Source organism: Vespa velutina, chromosome 3 (genome assembly GCF_912470025.1).
Source record: "Vespa velutina chromosome 3, iVesVel2.1, whole genome shotgun sequence".
Taxonomy (NCBI): domain Eukaryota; kingdom Metazoa; phylum Arthropoda; class Insecta; order Hymenoptera; family Vespidae; genus Vespa; species Vespa velutina.
The window spans coordinates 2,283,017-2,297,661 of record NC_062190.1 but is presented as its reverse complement, the minus strand read 5'-3'; the positions used below and the strand labels follow the sequence as shown (position 1 = coordinate 2,297,661).

General features: G+C 27.9%; 3 protein-coding genes and 1 long non-coding RNA gene across 14 annotated transcripts in view; 3 read left to right on the top strand and 1 right to left on the bottom strand.

The window, feature by feature from the left end:
- Positions 1-3,306, top strand: part of LOC124947420 (rho GTPase-activating protein 21) — a 29,724-nt gene extending 26,418 nt beyond the window's left edge. For all 11 annotated transcript variants that reach the window (XM_047489501.1, XM_047489503.1, XM_047489504.1 and 8 more), the window contains one exon: positions 29-3,306. In XM_047489501.1, the coding sequence (XP_047345457.1) occupies positions 29-1,003 (975 nt within the window). In that variant the 3' untranslated portion in view covers positions 1,004-3,306. The remainder of the gene's footprint in view (positions 1-28) is intronic.
- A 336-nt stretch (positions 3,307-3,642) lies between these two features.
- Positions 3,643-8,632, top strand: LOC124947423 (mutS protein homolog 4-like). The gene is made up of 14 exons (XM_047489518.1): positions 3,643-4,628; positions 4,700-4,893; positions 4,975-5,096; positions 5,173-5,390; positions 5,477-5,671; positions 5,755-5,941; positions 6,035-6,174; positions 6,245-6,348; positions 6,470-6,689; positions 6,755-6,856; positions 6,950-7,063; positions 7,138-7,346; positions 7,428-7,620; positions 7,703-8,632. Exons 1-14 carry the CDS (start codon positions 4,566-4,568, stop codon positions 8,585-8,587), a joined length of 2,946 nt encoding a protein of 981 aa, XP_047345474.1. The 5' UTR covers positions 3,643-4,565; the 3' UTR covers positions 8,588-8,632.
- A 74-nt stretch (positions 8,633-8,706) lies between these two features.
- LOC124947419 (prolactin regulatory element-binding protein) lies at positions 8,707-11,211 on the top strand. The gene is made up of 4 exons (XM_047489494.1): positions 8,707-9,284; positions 9,366-9,745; positions 9,836-10,530; positions 10,616-11,211. The coding sequence occupies exons 1-4, from the start codon at positions 9,147-9,149 to the stop codon at positions 10,699-10,701; spliced, it is 1,299 nt and encodes a 432-aa protein (XP_047345450.1). The 5' UTR covers positions 8,707-9,146; the 3' UTR covers positions 10,702-11,211.
- Positions 11,212-11,390: 179 nt separating this feature from the next.
- Positions 11,391-14,358, bottom strand: LOC124947875. The gene is made up of 3 exons (XR_007100528.1): positions 13,898-14,358; positions 13,036-13,800; positions 11,391-12,432 (listed from the first exon to the last, which is right to left on the bottom strand). It is a non-coding gene; the product is annotated as an uncharacterized LOC124947875 (long non-coding RNA).
- Positions 14,359-14,645: the final 287 nt, after the last annotated feature.

The following is a 14,645-nucleotide window of genomic DNA, read 5'->3' as shown; positions in this document are numbered from 1 at the left end:
AATAATTTTTATTTTTGTACGACCTTAGGAGGCATTAGAAAAAGATACAGATTCAACGGTTACCGAAGTACATGATACAGAAGCAATGACTACGCCGGATAACGATCGAAATGCAATCAAATTGGAAACGAAAAACGTTCTTAATCATTTGAAAGAAACTAACGCGATAACGGATTCGACTAAAAAAGAAGATGACAAAAAGAAAGAAATTATTGATATTGCTCAAATTACTGCTACAAAGGAAGGAAATGGATCGTCGACTTTTCGCAAATCTAGTGATATGGAAAATAAAACAGAAGAAAAGAAGGTTCACGATCGAGAACTCGATTCGAATTATTCAAACAAACTAGAAAAATTCGAGATATTAACAAATACCGAGGAGAGATCACGATTGAAGAGATCCGAATCATTGAATAAAAGATCGGAAAATACTTTTTCTAAATTAAAAAGATCCGAAAGTTTAAACAAGCACTCCGAAAGATTAGCTTCACCGACGAATAGTAAATTGAAGCGTTCGGAAAGTTTAAATAAACACTCCGACAGATCCGAGTCGCCTAATAGTAAGTTGAAGCGATCGGAGTCGTTGACTAAAACGGAGAAGACAGAATGTAATATCAGTAAAAGACGACAATCTGTTAGAAAGGATAGTGCTACGAAATTAAAGAGGAAAAACGGGATGCCAGAGAGATCAATCAAAAGAAGACACACGGTCGGTGGTACGAAGGACTTCGATAAAGTTCACTGGCTTGATAATAAATTACAATCGGAGGCAGAGAGAGTTGTTAAAAATGATTACAAGCCAAAGAAAAGTCAACTGAGAACAAGTTCACCCGATCTAAGTACTAATCGCGTCAACGTAACAGATACTAGTTTTTTGATCGAAGTCAGTTTTCGTGGTCCCAGTAATGTTGTTTTTAATGTTACTAATGCACGACCACAATCCTTGCCAGACGCCAATTTAGCGTCGAAAGTTTTTAAAGTACCTCTCGAAAGTCACGTCTAGGTACTTCTATTTTATTAAAATAATACCTGCCATCGCTTTCAATTGATAATGCCACGTGTAATTAATCGCTAAACGAGCCATATCAAATTCGATATCAGACATTGATCAGATATTTTCACATAAACTCCGAATCGTCTAATAGTTATCAATTTGTTCAAAATATATTATAAATTTTTTCAAATTCATCGAATGTAGGTATGCAAAGCATATAAAAAATTACTCATCCGTGCCAAAGAATTTTGATATCAGTTTTTTAAAAAGTGATTCTTTAATCAACATTTTTTTATTGCTTTTGTTCAAGGAATGAAATTAAAAATTTTAATAATTTTTATAAATTCAAATTAAATTCTTGATTTTGGATTTGCACGTGTATCACTTATCGTTTGCGAATGAATGAAATGCTAATACGCTGACCAAATCATTTTATGCTATTATTGTATTATGTTATGTTATATAAATTATATTATATTATATATTATGCTATAGCTGCATTGAGTATTAATGTAGTACGCATATAATGATATTCCGTTGGTAAAGAAATTTATTTGACTTTATAAGAGAAAACAAAGAAGTAATATAATATTTCTAAGAGAGCAAGCAATAATCTTGCTTCTGGTATTTATATTATGTCAATTATCCAACACATCATATTTGTGAATTGTGATTGAGTAAATTTTTGTATATAAAGTATATATACATACATACATATATACATATACATATACATATATATATATATATATATATATATATATATATATATATATATATATATATATATAATAAGCGGCCCGCACGAACGGTAGGATAGTTTTATACCGTGACGTCAATCTATCTTTAAATTTATATTTTAATAACCGATTTGCATATTTGTGAGCCTCTCGCATATATACGGTAGCGTTGAACTTGGCTTTGTTTCACAAGGTCCTTGTAAAGATATAATGTTTAGCATAAATAGCAGAATTTGTATGCATTTGTCTCTGTGTTGAAAAATTTGTACATATTACACGTACACACGTTAAATCTAAGGGTAAATGATATAGTGAAAGTATGAAATTCGTAAATCTTCGAAAATATTATCTTATACTTTTCCCATTCAAAAAAATCTTGCTTTTAAAGCAAATAAAAAACTAGTTAATATTCTATATCTTCTCACATAAAAGTATACACCATGTGATAAAAATGATTACGCGTCAATCTATACACATATTATACAAATTGTTATACTATATTTTCGACGCGTATTGCATAGTTTGTAATCAAGATTATTTTAATCTACGTGCGAGACTGCTGTTATGGTATTTTATAGTCTAGTAAAGGCTTAAGTTTATATATATACCGAGAGAATAATATGGTAAACGTCTGTTCTAAAAATATATAAAGAAATCTAATTTACGAAAGAGAACTCGAAGTTCTCGATAATATGCGAAGATAGGAAATGTTTTACAAATAATTTCAAGTTAATACATTTTAATCTTATGGAAATCATAAATACGCATGCTTTGGAATCAAAAAGGGAAGCTTGCAACAAGAATTTGACTCTACTGTTATATGTCTAAATCGCGTTCGCCATATAAAATCGACTATATTGCAGTTGTATTCTAAAAGACCAATGTACACAAATAATATTGCGTTCTTTAAAGTTAGTTTCATGTTAAGCTTTCACACAAACTACGTCATATATAAACACATATTTTCGAAGTGATGGTAAGATTTGTCTCTTACCGATTTTTTTCACTTTAAATATTCTCTTAGAGGGATTGTGCCCTTGATATACGCGCAGATCTGGCAATCACCTTGACGGTTATGTATCTCCAATAGAAAACAAACTCATTAATGCATTTTCTTAATCACACGCAAAAATTCTATCGACATTTTCGCATGTGTGATTTAAGGAGACGAGTGACTGGGGACCAGAATGAGTACTCTGATTTACTCCAAAATAATTCGAGGGTTATAGAAGCAAAAATATCTACAAGTAGATTTTGAAACTTCTTAAGATCTTTATCGATTCTTGCCCTGCATTTTCGATACATCCAAGAGCAAACATGAGTCGCTCAAACTGGCCCTTGAATTCCACTTATGTGGAAGTTCATGTTGAAGTAGCACTTAGGAATCAAGTGTAAATACAAATGTAATTAAATTTCGAGGGCCGACGGTATAATATTTATTACAAAACAATAGTATTTGTGATTGTGTTATTTATTAATTATTGCTTAAGTCTGTTGTTCGCAGAACTCTGTAACGTTGGACGGATAAAGGCATTAAATTTGTAAATAAAATCTTCCTATGAGAGACACAGATATCTTTAAGTGAATTTGTTTGAAATTCAAATATTATCCCGCCAAATATGGCGATCTAATATGGTCGTCGATTGAAACGTGGATTCGTCGTATACTCAAAACAATTTCAATTTGTAATTATAATTACGCGAGTACTATATTAATTTTATATACTTATATTATTTTGGAGTGCAATAAATTGATTTGTCTGCATTGTTCGATAAAATTATTATTAAGAAAGCAGACAAAATAATTGTATATACACTTGGGACAATTACTCGCCGATATTAAACTGATCCTTCTCGTTATTAACTATCTGTAACAGGGGGATAGATTAAAATGAATGTTATACGTAATGATGCGGCTCCGTCAAGAAGACGAGCTAGAAGTAGAAAATGGGGAAAATTAGGAGAAATAATAGCAAATGTTTTGCCAAAATATCGTATGTAAAAACTTCTTTCATTTTTGCAAATCGACCAGAAGAACGTATCATATATTAATTAATTTTTCATCGATAATTCAATAGGCTTTGATTTTGGAATTAGAAAGCCATTGGTCGATTTATGCCCCTCGAATTCGAATACTTTGAAAACTACAGCCTATCGTACGTTGAAAAGTGCATCCACGTCGTCTTTTCTCCCAAGTTCAACTCGTAAAGGAAGTTTAGGGTAATCAAAAGTTTAATCATAATCTTTTGATATGTTTTTTTTATACAATAAGATTTCTTTATAATTATTTCACATATAGATCAAATGCCACGAGAACGCCAGGAAGCAACACTTCCACGGAATCTTGCGTAATACTTGGTAATTTAATAAAAAACTATACAACAAAATGTGAAATATATTAATAATATATTCTACGATTTAATTTAATTTTATTTTGTATTTTACACCATATTTCTCTCTCTCTCTCTCTCTCTCTCTCTCTCTCTCTCTCTCTCTTTCTCTCTCTCTCTTTCTTAAAAAAATAAATTATTTTAGACATATAGCCAATTCCATCCGGCGGTCAAGTTTTAAAACTAATTATAGTGTATCTCTTGACAATATATAAACATAACATTCATATACGAATAAATGTTTATGTACATATATACATAAATATATGCATACAGAGTTCTATATATACATATATAAATGTTGCCTATCGTTAGGAGTATTTAAATGTTTCAAATATTTTGATTACACAATGTAGCAGTAACATCCGGACGTGGCGAAGCAAGAGGAGAAATCGGAATAGCTGCAATAGATATTCATCATTCGCATTTAATTCTTTGCCAAATGAGCGATTATCAGACATATATCAATACCTTAACAAAAATTTATATATTTAATCCAGTGGAAGTCAGTATGATAATAGTAGCGAATTATGAAATAATATAAGAATATATTTACAAAATATATAATAATTTTAGATTCTCATGCCCGACACTATGTGCAATGAAAGAAGAAACAGGAATAAACTGTATTGTTCTATTAAAGACAAGTTTCCTAATCTATGCATTACTCCGGTATCAAGAATTCATTTTAATGAATCTATCGGATTGGAACGTGTAAAAACTCATTGTGCGAAAGAATATTCGACGGTGGAATTATTTTTGAAACAGAAGTAAATATTAAAATTTGTCTATAAAATATAATGAAATTAATATAATTACAAATATTTAATATCTAATATCTAATATTATAGATATTACGCATTAGCATCAGTATCAGCTTTATTGAAATACATCGAATTTATTCAACATATCGTTTACGCACCAAAATCAATCAGAATTGAGTTTCAAGGCTCACCCAATACTACTATTATAGGTGATTACAATATAAAAATCAAATATTTGTATATTCCGTATTTACATTTAATTTCTGTTTTTCCGTTTTATTATAGACATAGAAAGTGCACAGAGTTTAGAATTAGTTGTGTCTCAATGTGGTCAAGCAAATGCTAGCCTCTTGAGTTCTATGGATCATTGCGTTACACCAATGGGTAGAAGACTTTTAAGAGCATCTATTTTACAACCTCTTTGTGATGAGAAAATGATAATAGAACGTCAAAGTAGCATTACTGAGTTAGTGTCAAATCGCTCATTATGCAATCTCGTTCAGGTAATCAATTTCTATTGGATATATTATTATTATACTCGTGGCGATAATTATAATTATTTATTATACAATCGTGCTTTTTTCTTTAGCCTTTTGTAAGAAGATTATATGGCGCGGATCGTCTTTTGAGTCTCTCTATGATGACTTCACAACACAATACTGTACAAAATGCAGAGAGAAATTTAAATTATGTGCTTCTCTTAAAAAATTCCCTTGATATTGTGCCAGAATTGCGAGAAGCGCTTGAAAGTGGTCGAGCTCTATTTTTTACTAAAGTTCGAAAAGTATTATTTTTATTTAAATTTTATGATTTTAATTTGATTATTATTACGAATGACTTTAGATTTATTTTGATACATATTTTCAGAATTTAGAGAATTCACAATTCGAAATAATAAAAAATAAAATTCTAGAAATAATACATCCTGATGCAAGATCTCTAGTAGGATATACATCATCGAACATGCAACGATGTTTTGCTATTAAACCAGGCATTAATGATTTATTGGATATTGCTCGACAAACATATTGTGAACTTATAAGTGATATGAAAAGTCAGTATGATCGCTTATTAAAAATACACTTTAAAGCATTTAATATCTATTCTTCCTTCGTATAACATGATACTTTTCCTAATATTTCTTCAGCTCTGGTGGAAAACTTAGCGATACAATATAAAATGAATTTATCACTGGAATGCAACTCATCTTTAGGATTTTATATTTTAGCAGAAATATCTCGACATTCGGATTTCCGACCCTCCGATTTATCATCGGAATTCGTTCAAGTAAATAAATTATATAGATGCTTAAATTCTTACGTATCATTTTTCATGTTCACATTTTATTTTTAAACAGGTACAAAAAAATAAAAACACCTATTCTATGACAACAAACAAATTATTAGTATTAAGTCATCAATGTAAAATTGCTTGCGAAGATCTTCATATAATGAGCAACACGTAAGTCTTTTTTAATAACATGTTAAATAAAATGATTTAATATACAAATCCCTCTCTCTCTCTCTCTCTCTTTCTCTATGTATTATATTAGTGTAATATAAAATTAAAATGAAAATTGCAGAATTTTAAATGATTTGCTTGTAAACATTCGCGAACACATTGGCTGTCTTTATCAACTAAGTGCTGATGTTGCAGAATTAGATTTAATAATCTCTTTAGCTCATATCAGTTCATCTCCTGAATATGTACAACCAATCTTTGGACCAAGATTAGAACTTATAGATTCATTACATCCTATAATGGGAATATTCGGAACAGAACGACCTGTACCTAATGACGTGGTATAAATTTTAATATAAAATATCTCATTGTGTTAATATACTTAGTAATTTTAATGATATTATAGAGAGCATCGATACCTTACAATCATCATACCATAATTGGACCTAACATGAGTGGTAAATCAATTTACTTGAAACAAATAGTTTTATTACATATTATGGCACAGGTAGTACATAGATATATAATATATAAATATAAATATAGATATATAATTATTAAATATTTTATTTATTAATTATAATTAAATCATTTTTTTTAGATTGGTTGCTACGTTCCAGCAAGAAGAGCGGAATTTAGAATTACCGATCGTATATTTTGTAGGATATGTTTTCGCGATGACATAGAATGTAATGCCTCCACATTTGTTGTTGAGGTAAATAAATAATTCGATTTAAAAATCGTTATTTATGTTATATGCATAAAATGAATTAATTAAATTTTTTTCAGATGAAAGAAGCCCAATACATTCTACAATCAATTACATCTAAATCATTAGTGATCTTAGACGAGCTTTGTAGAGGTACCACCGTTGAAGAAGGTTCATCTATTACGTGGGCAATATGCGAAAAACTATTAATTACCACCGCATTTATTTTCAGTGCGACGCATTTTCGTTATCTCACCAAATTAGCTGAAATATATTATAATGTTACGAAGTACGTTATTTTTTTCTTTTTCTTTTTTTAATTCTTTTAAAATTTATTTCTAGAAATACTAATATACTAATTAATTAACAGTCATTGTTTCAAGACTGAAACTAAATACATGGAAGGTTTAGACGAAGCTCGATTAATATATACACATAAATTAATGGTAGGTGTCACTCCTACAGATAATTATGGTATTGCATTAGCCGAAGTATCAGGTCTTCCAGTTTCTATCACTACCAAAGCTCGAGAATACGTAAAAAAAGAAGTTACAATAATAAAAGTAAGAATATAACAATAATCAAAGTGATTTTTAATAAGAGGTTAAAATATTAATCATTGATAATTATGTTTATTACTTTTAGAGAGATGATTATTTTATGGAACCAAATTCATGGGAGAAGACATGTTATGATCGTGTAGCAGAAATGTATAAACTCATAGAAAATAACGAATTCAATCGTAAAACTATCGTCGGTCTTATACATGAACTTGATGTTTGTAACACAGACGAATTTAAAAAAATGCAACAAGAAGACAAAGATTTGTGCAAAGCTTTGGAAACTTTTGAATCAGTTCAAATGTCTAATTTAAATTGGCACAATATAGAGCTCTCCCCTACAAATCAAGAAAATGATATAACAATTTATTTCGACGTTAATACAAATGTTATGATGGAAACAAATCTGACAAAAGATACAAATATAATACAGAATTCAAATAAACAATTTAGAGATATTACTGATGAAAATCAAAAAGAAATATTAAGAGGACAATCTTGGTTAAGAAAAGATATTGATTTAAATACAATTAAACAAAATCCGAGCTATGTTACATGTTTGACACATACGTCTCCTTTTAAAATAAATGAAGCCGGTCGCAAATTAACAACTTTGATAAATACAACTTCTAAACTATTGTATAATTCAGATGAATCGCCGAAAAAGCAAATAGATTCAAGCACTTCTAAAAGAATACCCTCCTCTTTACAATTTGAAAAATCGAATAACGTCGATAAGAAAAATTCCTTATCCACTCAAACTATATCAACGATGTCCCCATTAATTTCTTTCAGATGTTCACAAGTTTCTCAACTTCATAAATATTCTTTAATGGAATCGGATTTTGATCCTTCTTTGTCAAGAGCGTCTACCTTGACAGATATAGCAGAGATTAATACTTGTAAAGAACAAATAAACATTTTTAAGAACACTGAAAGTAACAAATTTGAAAAATTAGAATTTTCCTAATAAAATAAATCGTGCAAACGGTACCATTAAAATTAATAATAATAATTGAAGTAAAATTTGTATTTATTATATACGATTTCAATATAATTAAACAATATTGTAATTAAATAATACATAATTGTAGTTTATTTATTATTGAAAAGAACTAACCTATATTTAATTATCATTTTATTCATATTATGTATTTTTCTACTTTCTCTAAAGAGAACTTGTTAGTGTCGCGATCTTTTGATGAAATGATAAAACTAATAACGAAAGATTGAATACGTGTTCATATCAAAATATTTTGTCAATATTTTTCTTATAAACAACATATTAAATGATATTTATTTATATTTAATCGTATGTAATTTATTGATTATATCTGAAATTGTTTTTAAAGTTTATCTTTATATTGTGAGTTAAACAAGGTTAAGATTTTCACAAATTTGCAATGAGTCACATTTATGAAACGTGGAACTTTTAGTATTATTAATTATATGTTTTATTAGATAGTTGAATAGTCAGTGGTGAAATTTTGTAAAAAAACAGACATTTACTTAAAGGATATAAATACACAATGGCTCCTAGAAGAAATAAAACTGGTCTCTTAGCTAGGGTTAACTTTCCTCTTTACACTCTGCAAATGTTGACCAGTAGACATATACTAGTTGGAGGTGGTGGTGGATCCTCGAAAACTGGAGTTGCAAATGGATTTGTAAGATTCAGTTTCTATATTTTCCTCTTTTTATAATATAATTTATATTATTTAAATATATAAAAATCTATCATATTATAGGAAATATTTGAACTTCTTCATGATGGAGTACAATTTCTTGCCGAAGAAGTTACAAGACATGAAACAGGTCCTATTGTAGTCATGAACTGTGCTACGTACAATAATGAGAAAAGATCATGGATACTAGCTGGTCAAGAGAATCACTGTCAGTTGTATAATGTAAACACTAAAATAATAAATGTAGAAAATGGAGAAGTAATTAAAAAGGCTGGCAATATAACAAAGGATAATGTCAGAAATAGAAAAATTAATGAAAAGATTGAAGAAGAGTGGACAACGAAGGGAAAAATACAAGAAATTAAAGATGATAATTATAATATTAAGTGCAAAAAGTTACAGTTAATTATAAAACCTATTGATAGTGTTCAAACAGATTTTAGGTAATTAATTTCTATGTATGTTATTATTAAGCCTATCTTATTTTCTAATTTGTTTTTATATCTAATATATTTGTTTTTTTATTAATTTAGTGAAGATGAATCATTACAAAGAATAGTTCGTATAAGTTTCAATGGAAAATTTATGGCCACTGGTGGTACAGATAGTTGCATAAGAATATGGAAATTTCCACAATTGCAAAAATTGCATGATTTAAAAGCACATCAAAAAGAAATAGATGATATTGATTTTAGCCCAGATAATAATTCATTGATAACTATAGCTAAAGATGGTAAAGCAATTTTATGGGACGTTGCCAGTGGTTCATTAAATAAAGAACTCACGTGGAATACTCCAAATAATACAAAATATATGTATAAAAGATGTCGATTTAGAATATCAGAAGAAAATAAATTATTGAATCAACTATTTCTTCTTTCTAATGCAACTATGGGAAAAGATCCAAGTTTTCTTCAATTATGGGATACAGAATCTGGAAATATAATCAAATTTATTATTTACAAGGAAACTTTATCTGCTTTAGCAGTCTCTGATGATGGAAAATTTGTAGCTGTTGGAACAATGTTCTCTGGTAGTGTAGACATATACGTAGCTTTCAGCTTAAGAAGAGTACTGCATGTACCTGGAGCACACAATATGTTTGTAACTGGCTTAGAGTTCTTACCCACAAAATTAGATGGACCACCCATCACTAGTAATTCAGAAACTTCAGTAATTAGCATTTCTATAGATAACAGAATTTGTATACACAGTATACCATTTAGACGTAAGTAGCAAAATAGTTGTTAACTTTTTAGTTTCAGTTTAAATAAAGAAAATTAATAATCTTACATAAATTATATGCATTTCAGATACAATACCATTTTGGCTCGGCATGTTGCTGATAATCCTGAGTATTTGTGCAGCATTTATATTTTGTAGCTATCTTGGTATTTGACTGACAGAATTTATTGTCAAAATATCACATCAATTTGTTTTTATCAGAAAAATATGCAAATATTTCAATTATTACATTCTAACGCCAATTATCTTTCACTTTAGAGTTTAAACTTTATGAGCATGTGTGTAATATCTGATAAATTGCAGGATTAATTAAAAATATATAAAATATTCAAAAAGTATATATAGTATATAAGAAAGGTATAATTATTCACTAATCGTTATGTAAATTGTATAAATTTCGTTTATAATACATATGTTAACTTATACAAGCATATTTATATGAACATTCAAATAATCCCGGAGTTTATCAAATATTGCATGTTTTCAATAAGAGGAAGCGCACGAATATTGTAAATATAGACTTGGAATTGACCAAACGTGTCTATTTTCTTTGAATATACGAAGATTATTCAATAGCGTATAATATTGAATTTTAATATATATATTATAATTTGTAATATAAATTATGATATATATATTTAATATATAATATATATTATATAAATGTTTTATACTATTTATTATATGTGGTAATAGTTTCCTAATTTTAATTAAATAATTTAATTACAATATTTTAATCATGATAGATCCTCCTACAACAAAATATTTTTAATCAAGCTGACATATTATTCATTAAATAATAATTGATTAGACAAATACGTTTATTACTTGTAATATATATTTGATGCCGGGTTTATTGTACTTATAAAAGATATAATTATTCTAGTTAATTCAACAACTTGGTTTGCAATGAAAAATGCATTTATAATAACATATTAAATAAAATATAAGTATATAACGTCTTTTATTAAATGATATTGTATCATTTACAAAATAAAGATTAAAGGGAATTTTACAATCATTAATAATAAGCACTAATAGGTTTTGTCTGTATACTATTTTTATAGAAAAGAAAGTTAACATTAAAATTTAATTATTAATTATAAAAGCATCACTTATAATCAATGAGACTCAAAGTATCACTTAAACAAGGTATTATTTGTATAACTTTTCAGCAAAAATAATCATAATATTTTAAATATTTTATAATATGTTTAAAAATATATAATATTGTAAAAGTGCATGAGAAATACTTAAAAATTATTATAAGAAAAATATTCCAAAGATTTATTGTAATTATTAGTGTCATCTATATATACTCTTGGACAAAATGATAGCACGTGCGTTATCTTTAATTTTTCAAAGACAACTTAGAATTTATAAATATATTAAATAGTGCATAAATGTCAAGATGCAAGAAGAAAGAATCTGTTTAAGACAAGGTCGTTCTCTTTAACATTTATTATATGTAAAGAAAACAAAAATTTTACGTTTTACGAAATTATAGCACATTAAAAAAATTTATATGTATATTTATAACAAAAAGAAAAGTTTCTTCTTAATTAATATGAAATTAATAATGTGTGTAACCGCCTTTGTTCTCTATAATTTCAATCATACGGTTTGGTAAAGATTTCTCGAACTTTTTGATGGTATTCTGAGACAACTTATTCCATTCTACGATAATCGATTCTTTTAATTCTTGAACATTATTGTACTGCCTTCCATTCTTGTATATGGCACACATGAGTTCTTTCCAACAATTTTCGTTCTCAACAATTATATATTCAAATCTGGGAACCATGCAGGCCATGACGTAACTGATACATTCTTTCTTTTAAAAAATGTTTCTACAACTTTTGTTCGATGAATGGCAGGAATCATGCTGGAAAATATATTTGCCTTTAGTAATTCGTTATGCATGCTTATTTATTTGTTCTGAAATTAATTTTATATATTTTTGAATATTCATTTTCCCGTCGATGAATTATAAATCGGTTTTGCCTTTGCACCCGATTCCGATCTAGATCACGCCACCACTCATTTGTCGTCGTTCTTTTTTGCAGTGAATACATTTTTTCGCAAATGTTAATCATTATTCTTTTTGTTATTTCAGTGATACCTGCTTCGCGAGCAATTTCGTGTAATATTAATATGGAGTTCGAGGCGATACGTATAATGGTCCGTTTTTCCAATTCTAATAATGTTGGCGGTCTTCCACAACTTTTTTCTTCCCATAATTTGCAGGATCATTAAACAAATTATATATTATTCTACGATATTATATATTATTCTTTTAACAATGCTTGAAATTTTACGAACAGTTAAATTTATTTCAATGATCCTTCAAATCTCAGTTTCATTCAATTTCTTTCTACGAACCATATCGAAACTTATTTGAACAACGTAATACTTGATGTTGATAATTTGATAGATCACGAACTACTGAAAAATATCAACAAAAAGTTCAAGTATGCTATTATTTTACCTTCAGCATTTATCTCTTTTTTTCTGTTTACTTAGAAAGTCAATGAGATTTTTTCTTCCAATATCATGACATTTATGTGCTATTTTCTACATTTAGAAATTCTAAGTTAAAAGTAGCACATAAGTACTATTATTTTATGCAGGAGTGTACATATAGATATGTATATGAATTCGCAATAGTTCACCATTTTGCGGTAAACATTAAAACTGTTCATTATCCCTAGTTTTATATTTGTACATCAACAATGAGACTAGATATGAGTCTATTCTTAAAGAAGAATATAACTCGAATTTTTTGAAATTTTATTTTCTTTGAAAAAATATGGTGAGAAAAAATAATGTTTTTTCTAGAATAATTCATATATATAAAAATAATGTTTTGTCAAAAATTCGAAAGAATCATCTCCAGGTTTATATATACTTTCATCTTTAAAATGAAATCTTATTTATCAAAATCGGTCAAGAATTATACTTGAATTCATTATTGGTGTTCTCGTGAAAAATAAATTTTGTGAAGTGGCGCCCCTTGAAATTTACGATGAAAAAAGAAACTTGTACCCATTACTGATTTTCATATCATACTTGAATAGTGTAGGTTTTACGATACGATTCTTTCGATTATTTAATATTCATTGAAGATATATGTAATCCTATACTGAACTCTACTAGTTACTAATAGTTATATAACAATAACTTATAATAATTAAGTCTATACATTTTTTTAAACTTTACATAGTTTTATTAAAATTATCTTTTTCCGATTAAGCTGAAATAATTTATATTTTCGATTACTTTTTAATTATTTAAACAATCTATAATGTACATCAAATATAATTGAGTTATATTTAAATAATAGTACGTACAATTGCAGAGTAAGATCAGTATTGCTCACCACAAATGAAAATATCAACAGAAATAAGAAACTCATTTATAGTTTTTTCATCGCTTAAGCAGTCTTATACATCGATAGATGCATAAGTGCATGGTGATGCAGTATTCTCCATTTGTACCTATAGTTCATATTCTTCTATCTTGTCACTGAAGTCACACATGCTTCGAGCAAAAGATAATGAATGAAGTATGGGAATAGAAATGTAGAATAGTAATACAGTTTATCAAAAAAGAACATTACTAGTATCGCATAAAGCTATCTTATAACCAGAATTAATAAGTCGACGTTAAATCATGGCGTCATCTAGTAATGAAAATCAAAACCACAACGTTCGTTACTATATATCCATGGAGTTATTCAATAATAAGAATTGACATTATTAAATTTAGCAAAAATACAAAGGTGCTATCTAGTGGTCATGTTTACATAAACGAGAAGTATTCGAGAACTCCTTGTCCTTGATGTTTTCCTGTTAACAAAACTCATTTTTCGCCGAAACAACAAACCCTGGCAGACACGAGTAAGTATATGGAAATAACGAAAATTTTGTGAACACTGTTTTTATATTATTTGAGATCTTTTCATTAACTTTTTAATATTTTATCGTTTAAGATTTTTTAAATTATATATTTCTTTTAAAAGATTAATTTTATAATATTTAATGATTCACTTCTATTTATTATTTTATCGAAATAAATTCATTAAAAAGTGAAATTAAA

Bases quoted from the DNA above. Each gene is read 5' to 3' on its own strand.
- LOC124947419 (XM_047489494.1), top strand. From the start codon at position 9,147: ATGGCTCCTAGAAGAAATAAAACTGGTCTCTTAGCTAGGGTTAACTTT. The intron at 9,746-9,835 runs GTAATTAATTTC...TTATTAATTTAG, and splicing joins AGTGTTCAAACAGATTTTAG to TGAAGATGAATCATTACAAA. The intron at 10,531-10,615 runs GTAAGTAGCAAA...TATGCATTTCAG, and splicing joins ACACAGTATACCATTTAGAC to ATACAATACCATTTTGGCTC.
- LOC124947423 (XM_047489518.1), top strand. From the start codon at position 4,566: ATGAGCGATTATCAGACATATATCAATACCTTAACAAAAATTTATATA. The intron at 5,097-5,172 runs GTGATTACAATA...GTTTTATTATAG, and splicing joins ACCCAATACTACTATTATAG to ACATAGAAAGTGCACAGAGT. The intron at 6,690-6,754 runs GTATAAATTTTA...ATGATATTATAG, and splicing joins GACCTGTACCTAATGACGTG to AGAGCATCGATACCTTACAA.